The sequence below is a fragment of the Microtus oregoni genome, unplaced genomic scaffold, assembly GCF_018167655.1.
Source record: "Microtus oregoni isolate MIOR12 unplaced genomic scaffold, Mior012 000069F_ref0000032, whole genome shotgun sequence".
Lineage (NCBI taxonomy): Eukaryota > Metazoa > Chordata > Mammalia > Rodentia > Cricetidae > Microtus > Microtus oregoni.
This window is the reverse complement of record NW_024543976.1, coordinates 1,538,883-1,558,748: the sequence shown is the minus strand read 5'-3', so window position 1 is coordinate 1,558,748 and position 19,866 is coordinate 1,538,883. Positions and strand designations below refer to the sequence as shown.

Below are 19,866 nucleotides of genomic sequence, written 5' to 3'. Positions count from 1 at the left end.
GCAGAGTATTTCTGGACATGCTACATATCTTTTTTTTTCTTTTTTTTTTATTATTGAGAAAAGGAAGAAAAAAACAAGTTTCCACCTCCTCCCAGCCTCTCATTTCCTCCCCCTCCTCCCACCCTTCTCCCCTTCCTCCCATCCTTCTCCCCCTCCTCCCACTCCTCTCCCCCTCCCTCTCCAGTCCAAAGAGCAGTCAGGGTTCCCTGCCCTGTGGTAAGTCCTAGGTCCTCCCCCCTCTGTCCATATCTAGGAAGGTGAACATCCAAACTGACTAGGCTCCCACAAAGCCAGCACATTGCGTAGGATCAAAACCCCGTGCCATTGTCCTTGGCTTCTCATCAGCCCTCATTGTTCGCCATGTTCAGAGATGGGATGTTATATTATTTGATTTTATTTTGACTTTGTTTTTGTTTCTGATTTATTTGGTCACACAGGTTTTTTTTTTTTTTTTTTTTTTTTTTGGTTTTTCGAGACAGGGTTTCTCTGTGGCTTTGGAGCCTGTCCTAGAACTAGCTCTGTAGACCAGGCTGGTCTCGAACTCACAGAGATCCTCCTGCCTCTGCCTCCCGAGTGCTGGGATTAAAGGCGTGTGCCACAATCGCCCGGCTCACACAGTTTTTCCTTAAAATTTTAAGATAGTCAAGAATGACAAAAAAAAAAAAAAAAAAAAAAAAAAAAAAAGAATGACCTTGAGCTACTGATCCTTCTACCTCCTTCTCCTGAGTGCTGGAATTACAGGCCTATAACACCACTTCCAGTTATATTTAGTTTTGTACTCCAGATAGATCTTAGGAAAAGAGATCAGCCCAAATTAATGATTTATCTTAAATATTGTATGTTGATTTAAAAGATAAGTAGACTGCCCGTTTACATAAGACATATAGAAGCACAGACATAAAGGAAGATTGTAAAAAGGAAAATAATGCAGACCTGGTGCAGAATATCCTCATGGTAGGTGTATGGTTGCTGATGCTACAGGAGCTCCTGCTTTTTAAGGGTCCTTTCCTTTCCTTTCCTTTCCTTTCCTTTCCTTTCCTTTCCCTTCCCTCTTTTTTCCCCTCTTCTTCTTTTCTTCCTTATCCCCCCTTCTCTCTCTTTTCTCTCTCTTCCCTTTCTCTTCCTTCTCCCCTTCATTATGATAACCATTAGCATTGTAGTTAAGGCTACTCAACATTAAATAATCGTGTCTTTCCAGTGTGAAACTCTGAAAAACTTTACTTCTTAAGCATTGCATTTATTTTCCTATATTTTTGGATATTCCTTTTCCCCTTGTGGAAATGTAAGGGCTCTTTGTGCTGATAAACTAGAAGACTTTTGAGATTTAGACCAGTACGTAAAGAGCCTTTGTCATTCAAAATGTTAATCTCTGTGTCACTCTTATCACAATAGGAGTGGGGGTGGATGGAGTTTAGGATAAGCTTCAAATGAAAACAGAACCGTCTATTCAGATAAAAAACATAGGTGTTATAATATTGAAAAACACATTTATGCTATTTAAAGAAAAGCTGGAGCCAGTATTTACAGTCACGTCATATACAAGTTGTCCATGGGACAGTAGCAGTTGATGAGTCTGGGAACTACAATAATGCTTTCTTAAAGGACCCTCCTTGGAAAAATAATGGGACTTATATCTCTTTCAATCATGTAAGAAAAAGAAAATCATAAGTGTCCCTGCAACTTTCCTGCTTTAATAAGATGAGCAAATATGATTTATGCATAAATCTTCAGTATCCATCACAGAACTTTTCGGGTTTGACATTTATTATTAAACGTTGAACATTTTGAGTGCTCTTTTTTCTTCTAGTTTCTGAGTTTCCTATATGGATAGTTATAAAAAGCTGTGACAAGAGTTTAATTTCTCAGTGAACTGTGACTGTGTTTCTAGAGTTTGACATTTCAGTTGTAAGATAGCGTGAGTAAATTTTATGTAGGTCCAGAGATTTTTAAATCTTAATAAATCTGAGTCCTTAATTTCTATTACTTGGTTTGTAGCATCCATAGGATTTATTAAAGTGTCAAACGTTAATGACTCCAAAATTAGAATACCAAGGGTTTTTCTTTTTTGTAAATAGTTGAGTGTGTTGAGCACCAAGTCCTAGCGCAGGTCCTTAACAGCTTCACCAGCTGCACTGCTGCTGCTGCTGCTTTGTGAATACTAGTTCACTGAGAAAATATCAAGGCTTAATTCCACTTATTTAACATAGCAGATACTGATCAGTTACTACTCAACCCTTACTTGTTTATTCATTTATTTTGGACTTTCTCATCTTTTCATTCTAGTGCATCTGTAGAATTAAGGTGAAATCAAACAGAATTAACACAGATTTTTCAGAACACATCTTTTTCAGAGGCTGTGAGTGGGGACTTATAGTGAGGGAGGGTTAGTCAGGTGGGAGCGCAGCAGAGTGCATCATATACATAAAAAAGTTCCTGTAAGCACATTTAATACTACTGTTTCTACTGTTGGGGTTCGCTGGAGGAGGCTGCTGAGCACTTTTGGTGGCATGAGGTTCAGCCACAGGGGGAATCCCCCTTTGCATGCTTATGAGCTTTTTGCACGGTGAAGTAAATGTTATCTAGGTCATTTTAACTGAATTTGTAATTAAATGGTAAAGAGAATTTTAAAAATAAAAGTATTCATTGGAGGATATTAACTATTTGGTGTCCTTTTAAAGATTATGGTAGAAATTTTATATAATATGACATATAATTAATAAATATAAGATAATCATAACTCTATTATAAACAAAACTCAGGTCTATCCTAATAAAAAAGCAGTACAGTTTTCCACATAGACGTTCCATGGGTGGGAGAAGTATGGAGCTCGTTCCCAGACTTCTTTTAGTTCGACTGGTCACCTCCCAAGTGCCTGAGTGACATTCTGGTGAAAATTATAAAAAAGTTGTTTTTCTGCAGCTGTCGTATCATAACAAAAGAGCCTCATGGCATGAAAAGCAAACATGTCATCTAGCAGACCATGCCTGATCTACTCAGGAGCACACACCCTTTGCTGCCCAGTGCATGACATATGGTAATTTCTTCATAGGAAGGAAGTGACAAATGATGACCTCTAAATTTTACCATTGACCTCTAGTTGTAGAAGGTGTAGGCCATAAGGGCCTTTGGCTTTTTCATATGCTAATTTAAGCTGCAACATTTTCCTAGGAGTACAACCTTTTGGGGTTGGAGAGGGGTTGGTTCATCCCTTGTGTAGGAATCACAATGTGCACGATGGTTTTAGTGCATCTAGTTTTAAAGTGAATGAAACTATTGAGTCTTCCAAGAAGAGTTCAATATGGTGTACTGTGTGTGTTTTCTACAAGTTGGTATACTTGAAATTGAGTTCTTATGTAAGTATAGACAGTCAAAATGCCATTTAGTATTCCGTTGAGAGTTTTAAAAATAGTTTACACATAATATTAGAGAATAAACTTCTAAAAACATGATCAACAATATGAAGGCCTCATAAAGTTTTCTCTGTTATATATTTAAACACTGAATTACATTTCTGTTAATTCTTAATGTAGTTTTTCTTGTTTTGTGGTTATATTTTTATAAGATTTTTCTTTGTTGTGGACTTATAGTAAAAAAGATCTCAGCTGTGAGCGAAAGTTGAACTACTTTGAGATCACCATTCAAAGAGGTGCTCTGTCTCTGTGGAGCTTCTAATGAGCCTTCCTTTCCAATTAAAACATCATTTTTTAGTTGTATGTTCACTATATTTTGCTAACTTTGTTTTCATTCTTCACTAATACTAAGCTTTTTTTCAGAAACTGCTGACCCTCAATTCTTTCCTCTTTATTTCTCCTATTTTTCTCTGCAAGTCGCTGCACCTGTCGTTTCTGCTCGGTCTGACGCCGATCACTCTGGCTCTGCCTCTGCCTCTACCGCTTTACATACCTGTTTCTTAGTAAATGAAGGTATTCTCTCTCTTTGTATCAACTTCCTTTCTGCCTCTGCTTTGGCCTGATAGACTTATTCTTTTTTTTAAAAATCTGATTTATACCTCCATCTGCTTTATTTTATATGAGTCCTGGGGTTCCCATTTTGTAACTTTATTTGCTGAACCCAGTGCCAGGAGCCAAATGTAGAAAATGTGATGTTCCTCCTTCCTAGAGTGAACCTTGTCTGCCATCACCCACACAGCTACAGAGAGCAGGGATGCTAAGCTTGCTTATAAGGTGAATTGCTTGTCAGAGTGGTTTTTGCCATTTGATTTGTGGCATTAACAATAATAAACTTATTTTATATGTACGATTAGTGTATGAGAGACACAATGTGCTGTCGTTACACAACCGTATACACTAGCAAAAGATGAGTAAGTCTGTTAGTTGACATTCTCATCTGAAAAGTCTTCAGACTGATTACATAAGCCAATAAGAGTTCACCTATTTTTGTACTGTTTCTGCTCCAGGCAAAGGCATAGATTGTGAGTTCAGTTGGCCTAACATCCTTCTTGTTGTGTAGTTACACAAATGGAATGTAATTTTGGAGCTTTGAAATTGAGAATGGAATATGCAAACATTTGCTGTTTCGAACTCTCTTAGCATCGTTGAACCTGAAAAGTAATGGAACTTGTGAGCTCTGCATTATATCCACTTTCTCCTGTATGGTCTCTACCTTTACTAGTTTGTGTAAAATAAAAAGGAGAAACTTTATAAAATCAAAAATAGCACTGAAAATAATTCCGACTCTTCACCAAAGCTAATATTGCAAGGCCATTAAGACAAAGGGATGTTGATTGTGTGTGAAGCACAGAGCCCCTGTTACAAGTAGTGCTCCCAGGGAAGAAAGAATGGAACTTAAAATGACAGTATCATTGTCCTTTTGGTTTCTCTATGAGAAGACTATGCTAAAGCTTGAATGTGAAGGCTAGATTGGAATAATCAGAATAATATTTGTTGAGCCATTTTAAAAAAACATTAATTTAAAATATGCTGTAGGGCTTTTATAAGAATCATCATGTGCTAAAGTTGACTCATAAGTAGTTCATTAAGATGTAGTGAATCATTAAAACATATTAAGAAATTACACATTACTGATATATGTGTATCTACTTATATGTTATAAATTTTAATATTAAATGTATGTTCATCATCTAAATTAATGTAATCACATATTTATTACCTGTTGATGAGAATTTCTTTACTGAATGGATAAATCTTAAGTAGGTGACTCCTCTCTCTTTTTAACAGTTTCAGAGATCACTCTATATTTTATCATAGGGTTTCATTATTAACTTAGAAGAATACAGTATTAATTCTTTCAAAGCACAGAACTGTTAAATTTCTGTGCTCACAGACAATATATGTATATGAGTATAGTGGTATGTAACACATGTCTTTACTAAATAATTAGATTTCCTATCAAGAATCAGAAATTTGAAAAAAAATATTTTCTTTAAGTTGGAAAGTGATATTTAGGACTGTAAATTTTGAATTGTCAAGTTTTTGTGTGTAATGTTTTCATTAAAAATTAACGTTATGCAATTTTAGCTTTGTGACTAAGTTTCTGATTCATTAGGAAGAGAGGGGTTCAGAAACTATCTTAATTAAAGGTCCTAACAAGGGAAGGCTCCCCTTTTGGCTGGTATGTTGGCAGCTCACAGATGGCCATGCCTCAAGTGACTGAACCTATGATGAATATCTGAGAATGTCCTTTTCATGACAACAAGTTCATATATCTCAATGTATCTCACATGCGTTTATTTCTATGCTTTCCTATCTTCTAATATGTTTATTTTAGAAAATATTTCTAAAAATATGTTTTCAATGAAAATTTGGCAAAACTTTGTGTGGAAAATTGTTCTTATTGGTTTTAAAATCTACACAGTTCTTATAGGTCACCAAATACATGATTTAGGGGTGAAATACATTTTATGATGTTTTGATACATAATAATATTAAACTAAAATGATTTATAACATCATTTTATAGATTTTCCCTTTTTGTTTTTGATAAGTATTCATTAATAAAGCTTTATATTTGCTGGAGATTACCAAGATGTCTAAAGTTTTGCTCTACGTCACATTTTGGTAGGATGGAGCCAGTTAGCTGCCATGCACTGCGTTATGCTGCCAGACCTGCTGGGACTGGATAAATTCAGACCTCCTCTTCTGGAGATGCTGGCTCGAAGATGGCAAGATCGATGCTTGGAGGTAATGATGAAGTTATAAGGAAAATAAAAATACTTCAATAAACAAAAGTAATACTTATCTCATTTGTCCTATCACTTACTCATTCCATTGTGGAAAATGTAGATTCTAGAGTTCCATGTTTTTCCTCCTTTGTTTCTATAGTAAGCAGTAAACTTTCTAGCTTGTTTATTTATTTACTCTTAAAAACTTATTGAGTGTTTCATTAAAAGTTCCACATACCTTTTAGAATTATGTCTTAAGAATTGGTTTCCATAGAAAAATGCAGCCACATGACAAAGACATGTATCCATATTTAGTATAATAATAATCCCTTCCAACAAATTCCAAGTGAGTAGTCAGAGATCAATAGAAAGTCCTGTGTTCTGGTAAAGCAAGACAGTTTTGTTTTTTGTTTTTGTTTTTTAGTTTTTTTCGAGACAGGGTTTCTCTGTGGTTTTGGTTCCTGTCCCGGAACTAGCTCTTGTAGACCAGGCTGGCCTTGAACTCACAGAGATCCGCCTGCCTCTGCCTCCCGAGTGCTGGGATTAAAGGCGTGCGCCACCACCGCCTGGCAGCAAGACAGTTTTGGAATTTAAAAAGAGTTGGGTTAAATGTTAGTGAAACAATTACTAACTTTTTGACCCTGGATACTTTGCTTAGTCTATTTGGAAAACATTTTAGAGACAATAATGTAATTCTTATGAGAACATACATGTTGCTAGGCAGTTTTGCTACATGAACATCATAGATTGTACATTTGTATACTCAATAAATTACTGTGATGTCATTCAGATATGATTTGATAGGACCGCTGTATTTCTGGCTTTTTGTTGGCTGAAGCATCCTAATACTTTTAAGATATTTGCTTGGTCTGGTCTCTGTTGACTCAACTTCAAACAGAACTGAAGTATAGTAAAGTTTTCATTGAATAATTTTTTAGTTCCCTTTAAAAGACAGTATATTTATAAAGAATGTTTTACTTAAACTCTTCTTTAGATGAGGCTGAATTTTTTCTTAAGCCATAAATAGTTAATAAATTGAATAAATTGATTAGTACTTTGCTTAAAAATAGACTAGCATTTTTGGGTTTATGTCTGTGGTATTTTTGTTAAAAACCCTGAAATTAAAACGCAAAATACAAAGGTTGCATAGCCAATTGAAAGAAAAATTGATATGATTTTGAAAAATGACTCCCTCTATATAACCTGAAAGAGGTTACACAGGAATCTATTTATCCATTTTGTTTGTGTCTAGGTATATGTGAATCATGTGGATTTATACCTATTGGATTATATAAAAGATCAATGCTTGAGGCAATGTTGATATGATAAAGTAGATAACAAATAGTAAAAAGGCTTGGTGAAATGTAAATTTCAAATCAAGAAATAATATTTTGAAGACCTCTGTCATCTCTCTGGCCTGTTGACTCAAACATTATTTCCCGTGAATAGCTTTAATGTATTTGGCTGCCTTCATCCCCTTCCCTTAGCTCCAACCAAAATTGTCATATTTAAAGAATTTACTAGATAAGGTTAAGTTTTTTGGGGGTATTGGGGAAAACAATTTACTGCTCCTAACATTGATTTTCTTTAACAATAATAGTTACTTGGAAATTTAATAATTAAAGATGCTGTTTTACAATATAAGAACACTTTAGAAAATCAAATTTTAAACATAAAGTTGATTAGATATCTTTCCATTAGTTTAAAAATATTTTTGAATGAAAGCATCTTGGATCATGTGTAAAATGCTATCATTTAATTTCATCGTTCCAAGCTACTCACTTTCTTATTTGATTTGTACGTTTTTTCTCAAGTAAATAAATATGCTTTCTATGTTTTCTGATTTTTATATTACTATAAACTTTCTGGTTTGTGGCCGTCACTTCACCAACTGACATGCTTTTTGTCATTTGTTTCTGTGATTCTCTTAGGTGAGAGAGGCGGCGCAGGCCCTGCTTCTAGCAGAGCTGAGAAGAATTGAGCAGGCAGGACGAAAGGAAACGATTGATACCTGGGCTCCTTATTTACCTCAATATATGGACCATGTCATATCACGTAAGAGTTTTCATGCTTTTCTGGAAAACTTGGGAGGATTCTGAGTACCAGTCTCAGAAGTGTTCATGCTTTGTGACATGAACAAAAGTGAGAGGAAGGGATGCTTAAACCCCAGTTTTTCTGATTTGAGTCTTGGTAGTTTAGAGTATGACAGTTTAAATGAGCATGATAAAGCAAATATCAAAATATCCACTAATGACCTGACTGTTTGTGATGCTAATCCCTACTGATAAAAGCAATCCCTACTCTATTTAACCCTAACTCTTTCCTCTGCATGTTGTTTTGTTGACCTTGTGGTTTCTACTTGGTCCGTATTGATCTTGTGTTATGAAGTGCAGACACTTTTTAACATTACATTGATACTTGAAAAAACAGAGATTTAGTAAAGTTACACCTGTGCACAATGGGAAAAGAGAAAATTAGCAAGAATTGTGGCAGGTGAGTCTTTCAAATAACTTTGATTTGAACAAATTGGGAAAATTATTGTCCTTTTGGGAACTGTTGAAAATACAGCCTTTTTACTCATGCTATTAGGTTAAATTCATTGGGAAAAAGGTTGTATTTGTTAGCATAATTTTTCTCTCTGGTAAAAATGTTTGTCTTCAGTTTACTAAAGTATTCATTTTTCCAAAAATGTTAATTAAAATTTTATTTTGATTTATGTTACAAGCTAGCTTCAGTTTTTAACATAAAGTCTTAGTTAAACTTTAAAAAACGTTTTACTATGAAATTAGGCCCGGAGTTTACAGTCTTCCCCACTGTCAGTTGTTGGTGTAGTTAAGTACTTACCCGCATCGTGCCCACCCCACACGTTATTCTAGCAGCACATGCCCTGTTGAAGAGGCGAGGCGAAAGGAATTCTTAAACGTTGTTAACTGTTAGAGCTGACTTGGTTGCCAGATCAGCCCGTGTTGACCTGTGCTGTTTAATTAGGCATGTGACCTGGGGGACTCTGCTAGAGTTTATTGGCCTCAATCTTTTCAGTTAAAAATCAAGATGATAGAGGTTTTATAGAGTTGTAATGGGTATGGAGTGAGCTGACCCTTGTTGAGATTGGTACCTAGCTCACAGTGAGCACTATTGATTTGTTGAGTAAATAAATACTTGAGACAAGTGTGGTCACGTTCACATGACTAACACATCAGGGGCATAACAATTCTAATTAAAACTCATCTGAGTACCTCCATATTTACTGAGTGAATGTAAAACATTTTACACAAAAGTAGATTAAGTCAAAACAACGACATCAACAATAGCAAAAATTAAAACAAACAACAACAGAAGCAAACCCTCCAAATCTAGGAACTCAGCCTAATTTCAGAATTTCCTTTCTGCCTCCTGTCTGCTGTGGTGTGAGCAGCTCAGCTCCACCATGCCTCCTTGCTATGTCTGATTGGCATTCCTGAAGCCAGCAGCTAATAGACTTTCCTTCCTTAAGAAAAAATAATTTAGGACCTCTAACATACATTTACTTTTTAAAGATAGTAGGCTTAAAATTCTTTTGACAATTTTTATGTAGAAAATTTAGGCCTAGGGACTGTAGTTTAGTGGTAGAGTGCTTGCGTAACAAAAGGACAAAATAAAAAATTTAAAAGTTTCCAGAATATACAAACAAGAAAAAAAGAAAGGAAGAAAAGAAAAGAAAAAAAGAAAGGAAGAAAAGAAAGAAAAAAAGAAAAGCAAAAAAAAAAACCACCTTTGGAATATTTGAATAAGTAATCTAAGTAATCTCAAACATGCTCCCTGTTCCTGATGTGAGCCTTAATATTAGAAAGTAGATTCTGATGGTTCACTGTGACATAAACCTTGCTGAATAAAACTTCCTCAAGGGTCTGGGAAGATGGCTTGGTTGGTTAAGCGCTTTCCATACAAGCATGAGGACCTGGTGTACCATTGTAATCCTCTCCCTGGAAAAGCAGGGAATAGGGCATCCTTGGTGCACCAACCAAATCGGTGAGCCCCATATTTAGTGAGAAAGCTTGTCAGAAAGATAATGTGAAGATCTATTCAGGAAGATGCCTCTCTTTGTTCTCTGCCCTCAGCAAAGGGGCCCACACACATTTATATATACAATTTAAATAAGTTATAAATAAATAAACATGTAAAGTTATTTGTAATTTTGTATATATATATTCATATGCATAATTAATTTTTAAAATAATCTTCACAATTGAGGACAAACTATGAGTGAGGTACTCAAGAGTAGCCTGAAGGTCATTCTACACAATAGCAAGTCACTGTAGTTTCTTTTAAGAGGAAAATTGCATTAAAAAATATAAAAGCAAATCAGAAATGTCTTTTTCAAGACATCTTTATTTAGCTGCCACAAAAAGGGAAATGGAAACCAGATATAAATGTGGGCAAGTCGAGCGAAAGAAGTTTCCAAGGCCCGATAAGTGATTGCATTTAAAGAGCTAAGAAAAGAACCAGAAGGGATCTGTGAAGCAAGAAAACCAAAGCAAACATGCAAAAATATTCCCAACACATGACCTTCTTTCTTATTGTATAACTGACCTCGTGAAACATTTTGTAATACATGCTCATTCTACAGAATACAGATCTTCTAGAACATTTCAGTAGGAAATTGCAGGCTCTGGTCTTGAGGGGGAGACTGAGATGGAGAAAGGCAAACAGTGAAATGTAGGGAGTCATACCTTCCTACAGGACGGCAAGCTGCCATTTCTACCAGCCCATTGGCACTCTACAGATCCCTTCGGAGTCTTTAAGCCCTATAGCCGGGAAATTGCTAGTGTTTTAAAATCAGACTGTTAATGACGCTGAAGAAGATGTTACCTATGATTGGCTCTCTCATCTGAAATTTAAATGCTTAGTTTCGAGTTACAATTTTAGAATTTGTTGTTTACCTCAAGAATTACAATAAATCACGAGGTAGTGGTGGTGCATGCCTTTAATCCCAGCACTCGAGAGGCAGAGGCAGGTGGATCTCTGTGAGTTCGAGGCCAGCCTGGCCTACAAGAGCTAGTTCCAGGACAGGCTCCAAAGCTACAGAGAAACCCTGTCTCAAAAAACCAAAAATAACAACAACAAAAAGAATTACAATAAATCACTGTTTAAACAAAACACTTTGATTCATATATAGTTAAACTACTAGACTGATATTTAGTTCTACCAACAATCCACATAGGATAAATTAAATTAAATTCTGATATAAAGTAAAAAAAAGAACAACTAAGAAAAACGTTAAAAATTAGTACTGAGTTGTACTATTGACAGTTTGGAAAAAGAGATAGCATTATTTGTTATATCTATTTTATTTTGCTCCTAGAAAGAAGAGAATGGCTTTGCTACAAATTAAAGGTATAATATAGCCACGAATTATGCCCCAGAGCAGTGGTAGAAATGCATGTGCTATGAGGTATCTGTTAGTGGGTCCAGGGAGGATAATGTAAACAAAGAGTATTAATGATCACAATTGTTTAGAAACTTTCTCTATATCAGATTTTTGCTAAGTACTTGCAAAGTTGATTTTTAAATTTTTTTAAATTTATTTTTTTATTTTTTGGTCTGAGGCAGTTTTCTCTGTAAAATAGTCCTAGCTGTCCTGGAACTCACTCTGTAGACCAGGCTGGCCTTGAACTCAAAGATGCACCTGCCTCTGCTTCCTGAGTGCTGGGATTAAAGACATGTGCCACCACCATCCAACTTTTTTTCTTCTTCTTCTTCTTTTTTTTTAAAATTGTATTTCTATGTATATTGTTGTTTTGCCTGCGTGTATATCTGTGTGAGAGTGTAGGATCCCCTGGAACTAGAGTTACAGACAGTTGTGAGCTGCCATGTGGGTGCTGGAAATTGAACCTGGGTTTTTTGTAAGAGCATCCAGTACTCTTGACCCCTAGCCATCCCTCCAGCTCAGGTCTGTGCCTTTAATTTAACCAGTTTGATAACCTGGTAAAGTAGATACTGTTGTTGTTACACCCTGCATTTTGTTTTCTTTCACATGAGGTAATAGGCTAAGGATCTGAAAATTTGTCTGAAGTTCCTTCCGGCACTTAAGTGACTGCTAGACCACAAAACTCACTTTTCTTACCCTCTGTTTATTCTACCTGGCTTACTCCAGCATCCTGAGATCTTAGCTGAGGGTATATAAGTAAGAATAAATAGACTAGTCAGTTGGCTTGCCTGCCACTGCTGTAAAATGATGTCTTTCCCAGTCATGTGTAACTGTAGCACAAAATGAAGCAGAAAAATAACTGTTAGAAAAGTACTCTCTGGTATTTTTCATTATTGTTTAAGTATAGAGTAATTTGCTCCTAATTAAGTTTAAATTTTTCCTGTTTTGTAATTAAATCCTTTTTACTTGAGTATACTATTTGAGTACCTCAAAAATTATGTGAATGCTGGATTACCTAAAATTTGAATGTTATCTCCTATTGTGATTGTGTGTGTGTGCAAGAATAAATAGACATACATTCTACTAAATGTAACTGAAACACCACACATTATCAACTTTTGATTCAATATGCTAATCAATTCTGGAACTCTAATGCTGAGTGTCGAATTAGTTTTACTTTTTTATTGAGAGCTTTCTGTTTTAATAAAAGGGAATCAAGCCAAAGGAATAGGGATTCTGGACGTATTAAAGGAGAAGAAAGCATTTAACAAATGAGGAATGACCACATAGGGCTGGCGAACAGATTTTCTGTCCTAGGGGATCAAAGGTTACAGAGCCAGCTGGTGGACAGCCCACACCTGCTGTCCACCTGCTTGTAGTGAAGCCTCTTCCACCACTGCTGCCAGTGTTTGTGGAGGTGACCCCCACTGCGGGTTTAAAGGGTGTTTGACAAACAGAACCTATTCCTGGCATGTGCATCTTAGTCACTGAAATCTAGAACATGTTAGACAGTCTATCTGGAAAGTACACCACACACCAGCAATTGTCTTATAATTTAACCATTCTACGTATTTAAAGATATGTAATAATTACACGAGCGATATTGCAAATGCCTAAGTTATGCCTGGTTATTGTAGAAGAATGCCTTTATTAATTATTTTTCTGAAATCCAGAAAGCGTTCTTCTTGGAGAGCTCTTGGATTGTGATAACCTCTTATCTTTGAGATCCAGGTTAAGTAGCTAGCAGCTTCAGCTAAGTTCACTGTCAGGAAGGGATTGGACTGAGACTAAAAACCATGCCAACTGGCCATGTTGATAATACTCTCTGTATTTTATATAGGTATGGTGTATAATAGACCACTAAAAAGCTTCTTGCAGGAAACGATGGGCTAGGCTTGGTGCTCTTCTTGGGGTTCCTGAGAGCAGTAGTGGTGCTTCTGCAGAGCACCCGTTACAGTAGAAGATACAAGTGGTGGTCCCAGGCAGGCAGCCCTTCTATCCCAGCTCTTGTCTGTACTTTTCCTTTCCCTATCCTGCTGCTTCAGCACTCATTTAAATTTCTGTTTCTGGGGATCCTGGTAGTAGACTAGCAGACACTGGGAAAGAAGAAGCATCAGCAGCCTGCCTTAACCGATAGCCACACATTTTCATAAGACCGCAAAGTTCTCAGCTCTTGAATGGCATGAGACTTTTGTTGTAAGTGATATAGTTTTGCCCTAAACCAATCAGGAATCATTGTTTCATCCTTTGTAAATATCAAAAAATATGTAAAGTTCTGCTTCCGACTTTTTGGTAAGAAATTTAAGGATACTTATACTGTTTCCCATCCTAATACTAAATACAACATACATTCTGCAACACTGACGTATGGGAATATTGTACAGCTTTTCTGAGTCATCACTGGTTTGCTGGGTATCACTTTTTATGTTCTAGTGCTTCTATATAGAATTCTAATAATTTTACTAAAAGGGGATTAATTTTATTTCTTTGAATCTTTTAAATCATGGTGTAGATAAAGATAAATGTTGCCTGAGATTTATTCTGAATTAAAGATGTTTATCAGAACCTACTTTTACATATTTCTTACTTGTGACATTCTACATGTAGCATTTTGATAATTGACTTTTTTATGAGGTCAAGCACCTGCTGTTTATGAAATATGCCCACATTTGTCCTCCATTCCAGTCGCTGACTTCTCTGAAGTAAATGCTGATGGGTCCTGATTTCTTCTGGCCTGTAATACAGTTTGACCTTAAGGGGCATTAGGTCACAGGCGTAATTATTTCTCCTACATTGTATTCTGCTTCCTCACAGTGCTCATCTCTTCCAGCTTCAAAAACATCAGATATAAAATTCACTATCATATAAATGAAAAATCTCTCCTGATGTGTAGCTGCTGTGATTTTAGACACTTCTGGACAACCTACTATTAATTTGTAAGGTTGTCTTCTCCGGTATTGATAGAAAAATGTGTGATATATTGTGTTTAATACATATTGATATTATCAGAAAGCTCAATCCTTTGTTCTTTTCGAGCCCCTGCTTTTTTAACTTCCTTTTTGTTAGATTGCCTGGATCAGGCTCCTCTTTTACTCAATCATGAAAACAATAGGATTTCTTTGTTCAACAAAAGACACTGTTAGAAAATGTTTGGGTTTGACTTCCAAAAAACCATACTGTAATATCTCTTCTTAACCTGGAATTAAGTTTCATTTCTGGTAATTATAAAGTAGAGTCACTCTGGGCACAAATGTGGATGAACCAACAATAGGCTTGAAGCTAAGAGGGTGGTGTATGTGCCACATGCATAGAAAGTGTAGCTGGTAAACTGTCCCTAATACTAGTGTGTTCTCCAGTGGGCAGATAATGCCAGAATTGGTGGTGGGAAGAAGGCAGGAGGGACTAGAAAGGGGTTTGACACACGTGATTTAATTGAATCTGGCTCCAGCTCTCAAGGGCGTTAAACTACACGGCCTTCCTCTCCTTCCCTTTCTCCTTTCTATTTTCCCTCTTTCCTTTACATTTTTCTTCCATGTTTGGAAATTTCAGAGATAACCATGTTAGGGGAATGATTTTTCTGGATACTGAAAAATTCTCCAAATTACTAAATAGATGCTCAGGATATTTTTATGAATCTGTTTTGGTTGAAATAGTTTAAAAAGCATTTACTCTCTGCAGAGGCTGTCATTTTAGACCATATTGTGGAGTGACTACTGCCTCCTTGTTGTCACAGGCAACCTCTTGATGAAGACACCCTAGGTTGTTGTGCCTCTTACATTTCATGTTTTATTTCTTAGAACTTTCCCTTCTTTGTCTTGTTGTTGTTGCTTAGTAAATGTGTTGAATTTTTATTGCCATTGAGCTGTTTTGTTTCACTCCTAATGGCCTCTTTCCTGGTTTCTGATTGGCATCTGCACTACTGTGGAAATTAGGAAGCCAGGTCATCTAGCTTATTCTAGTTCAGTATCCGGTAAGAGTGAGTTGGCCAAGAATGAAAGCTGCCAGATGGCAAGGCACCTGACAGAGCTTTAGAGTAAGTGCCTTGTGGGGCTCTCACTCTATGCCTGCTGGGGTCACCTTTTTTGTTGTTATTTTTTTGTTTGTTTGTTTTATGGCATTCTGGGCACCTTTCTTTTTAAGCAATAATATACTAGTTAAAATTAGTGAAATAAAGGGACAATTATTTGGTTAAATACCTCTTATAATTTCTGTTTTTATAAATCATTTGCGATTAAAGGGCATGCTTCTTTTAGGACCATCTGAAGAAACTGTAGTCATTGTATACTGAGTTCTTATGCATGAGCCCCTCTTATGTACTGGGAGGCAGAAATCTTTTATGTTCAGATAAACTATATTTATTCAAAGTACACTATATTGCATTTGCTTACAGTGTTTCCTTGGGAATTGGATATTTGTTCCTCATTTTTCTTCTAGAATGTCATAGGAGTTGAGCTTAATTTTAAACACCCTAGACTGATCTTGTGTTTAGCAACAATAAATGATTCTTCTTATCTTTGTTTGGCCACCAACCCAATGGAATTTCTACTTAAAGAGCTATAGCTTTCTAAAAGAATATCCCATTGATTTGAAATGATTTTTTTAGGCATTATTTAATCTTTCTGTGATTTTCCTTTTATGTATTCAGTAGTCTTGGGAGCTACAGTAGTAAAATAGCCAGTTAAAAGTGAAAGCATTTTTGTGTAGGTTGGTTATCCAGGCTTAGTTTAAGCAATATAAGAGAAACTGTGTAATCAGTGATGTGGTCAGAGAACTTGGCAGCGTTAGTTGTGTGAGTGCACGCTTCTGAGGATCAACACTGTCCACTCTGCCATCAAGAGTCCAGGCTGTGTTTTGATCCCTGTAGAGCAGTGTGTAGAGCAGTATACAGCACCCGCTAGTGTGGGCCTCCTTGCATGTCTCTCTCTATCTCATTCCATTCGGCCCTTTTCTGTAGAGCTATTGGACTCGAAGGGCTTACAATAATTTTGGTAATTTCCTTCTTTTTCTTTTTCACAAGTCTGTCACATGTCTGCCACTGTCTCTGTTTCTTCAATGCAATGCAACCAAATTTCTTCCAGATCTGCAGTCTATATTCAGACACCTGGGAGGAGTTCCTGACTTTCTGTGAGATACGTGTGCGTGTTTACTGCTGGCTGTAAGCATGGAAGCACTTAAGCCTGTGGGGGCTATTTTATAAAAGAGAACCACTCACTCAGCCTTTGATACATTCTTTTTTTTTTAAGTGATATTTAAATGGAAATGCCTGGTAATATCTTCGGCTGGGTTTCTAGTGGCCTTTGTGATAATAAATGAGCTAATATCACTCACTACAAAGAAGATGGTATTGATTTGTCTTATCATTTTCTTGCTCATTTGCAGAAGACAAAAATTTATAATGCTGTTGGAAATAAAGACTTTCCTGTGGACACTGGAACATGTTTTTCTAATAAAGCAAGTATAAATTTTGAAGGAGAATGGTCCCTTTAGGTTCATATATCTGAATATTTGGTCCCCAGTTGGTGGAACTGTTTTTGGAAGAATTAGGGGGTATGACCTTATGGAAGGAGGTGTGCCCCAGGTAGTGGGCTGTGAGCTTTCAAAAGTCAACACCATTTTCAGTTAGTTCTCTCTGGCTGCCTCCTACTTGTGAGGATGGCTGTCAGCTACTTTGTAGTATTAAGGGCGGCGGGGCTGCGTCCCCAGCACCCCGGCTGCCTGGCTAGCTTATGCCCGAAATAACAACACACAAACTGTATTCATTTAATCACTGTTTGGCCCATTTCTATCTAGCCTCTTCTAGGCTAATTATCATATATTAATTTAGCCCATTTCTAATCGTCTGTGTAGCGCCCCTAGGTGCACTTACTGGGAAGATTCTAGCCTATGTCCATCCTGGGTCGGAGCTTCATCGTGTGCGTCTGCCTGGGAGCTGGGAGCATGGCGTCTCTCTGAGGCGTCTGCTCCCGAGAGGAGAGCTGTGGAGTCTGAGCTCACTTCCTCTTCCTCCCAGCGTTCTGTTCTGTTTACTCCTCCCACCTATCTTCTAACCAATGAGGGCCAAGCAGTTTCTTTTTATTTAACCAATGACCTTCCTCCATCACTACTTCTTTAGCATCATGCCTGCTGCCATGTTTTCTGTCATGATTATTATAATAGCTAATGGCAGCTTTTGTTCTAGTATTACTTACACATTGTGGGATTAAAGTTCTCCAATTACTCTAAATACCTTTTCCTAAAATCTTCCCATCCTTCTCCCGCTGCTTTTTAAATACAGTATTCTGTCCTTTATTATTCTCTAGAGATGTTGCTCTATTGACTTGGTGCCTTTATTTATTAAACATGTTTTGATATGAATATGTATTAAAGCTTCATTGTACATGACATTTGCAGACACTGTTAATATTTTTAGCACTTCTAGCACACAAATGTAATGAAAAAAAATTCTCTTTGTTTGAACACCCGAATTGACCCCAGCGAGATTGAGATTGATCTGGTTTCTTTCAGCCTGTTAAATGCCAATCCAGTCATCTGTAACAGTACTTAGGATTTTTGTAATTTTCTTGTACATGTTTTCTGTTTCTTCTATAAAACTTACCCCTCAAAGATTTTGTTTGCTTGATTAAGAGATGAAAACAATCACAATCACCTCCTGCTATTGTTTGTTTTAAAAACTTGTCCCACAGTCCATGTCAAGTCTGTAGGCATGCTTCTCTTTTATAATACTGTGGAGGGACTTTATAGTTTGCTGCAAAAGATGGTGAGACTTACATTTAAAATGTTCTTAGACTAAAGATCATCCAGCTTGAAGAACAGATGTGGAAGAAGGTGGATGGTTCTTCATTCCCAAACATTTCTAATAATTTAAAACATGATTAAACTCCATCTTTGGGGCTGGGGAGATAACTTAACCATTTAAAAGTACCCAGTCTTCTAGTTGCTAATAAAGAGACTGGAGTTTGGTTTCCATCACCCACATCAGGTCACAACTCTAACTCCAGCTCCAGGGAATTCCCATGCCCTTGCCTTTTCATGGCACTTCACTTATTTGTACAAATCTTGTTCTTTCTCTCTCACATACTCACACATGCTCATATACTTAAAAACAACAAAAAATAAACAATTCATAAAGGATTCCCTTAAAATCGATATCTGTTTAGTAATTAAGTGTAATTAGATAACTATGCATAGCTTGTAGATGCAAAGATATAAATTAGCTTATTTTTAATTATTGTAATATCTCAGACATGAAGAAGGCCTTTCTTACTCATTGGTAGGATGTGTCTAGAATAGATTACTAAGATTTTAAAACCTTTTTCTTTTTTTGAAACAGACTCGCACTAAATAGCCCCTGCTAACCTCAAATTTGCTATGTAGAACAGTCTGACTTCAAACACATCAAGATCCACCTGCCTTTGCCCTCCGCTCTCCACGGTGGTGTGATTAAAGGCACGTGGCACTCTATCTAGCCAAAATAGTTTTTCTTTAATTAAAAAATTGTCTCCCCTTAAGTAAGGTTTTGTTTTCAAACAAAAACTGTGGTGATCAGAGACACAAACTAGAGGGTGACTGGATGACGTAAACTGGAGGGGGACTGGATGATGTAAACTGGGGGGGTAACTAGATGATGTAGCATTCATAGTCTTAAGCTATCATGGCTTTTCATATTCTTAGGGTCACTTTCATAAACTACTTAAGGTCACCTACAGGTGACCAGGTGTCTCCTGTTTTTAAGATAGAACTCCTGTGAGTCTGAGATGTCCCAAGCATTCTCTTGAGAGTATGGAACTCATATGCAATAGGGATGCTCTAGCATGGTGGTTCTCAGAGGAAAGGTGAGACAGGAGGATGAAGTTTGGAAGATGATAGTGGCATCCTGATTTCATCCTCTGTCACTTGTCTGCTTTTTCGTTATAATTTCCAAGCAGATAATGATATCTTGGGATTAAAATGGCATTTTCACAGGACTTTTCTTAGGTTGGGTTTGAATTTGCAGGACCAGATTACTGAGTCGAATAATTGGCCATTTTACTACTGTAGCTCCCAAGACTATTGAATATATAAAAGGAAAATCTCAAGAATATTAAATAATGCCTCAAAAATAGATGGGATATTCTTTTAAATAGATATAGCTCTTTAAGTAGAAATTCTATTGGGTTCGTGGCCAAACACAGATAAGCAGAATCATTTATTATTTCTGAATACAAGATCAGTCTAGGGTGTTTAAAATTAAGCTCAATTCCTGTGACATTCTAGAAGGAGAAGGAAGAACAAATACCCAATCTTTTAGCCTCTGCAGCGCCTTCTGAAACTGTTTGCTC

General features: G+C 36.6%; 1 protein-coding gene across 2 annotated transcripts in view; it reads left to right on the top strand.

Moving 5' to 3' along the window:
• LOC121440611 (WD repeat-containing protein 7-like) overlaps window positions 1-19,866 on the top strand; it is a 284,512-nt gene that overhangs the window by 81,842 nt on the left and 182,804 nt on the right. The window contains exons 17-19 of one of the 2 annotated variants that reach the window (XM_041641377.1): window positions 3,828-3,923; window positions 6,042-6,160; window positions 8,073-8,196. In XM_041641377.1, coding sequence (XP_041497311.1) covers window positions 3,828-3,923; window positions 6,042-6,160; window positions 8,073-8,196 — 339 coding nt within the window. The remainder of the gene's footprint in view (window positions 1-3,827; window positions 3,924-6,041; window positions 6,161-8,072; window positions 8,197-19,866) is intronic. The other variant, XM_041641378.1, reaches the window with a different exon arrangement.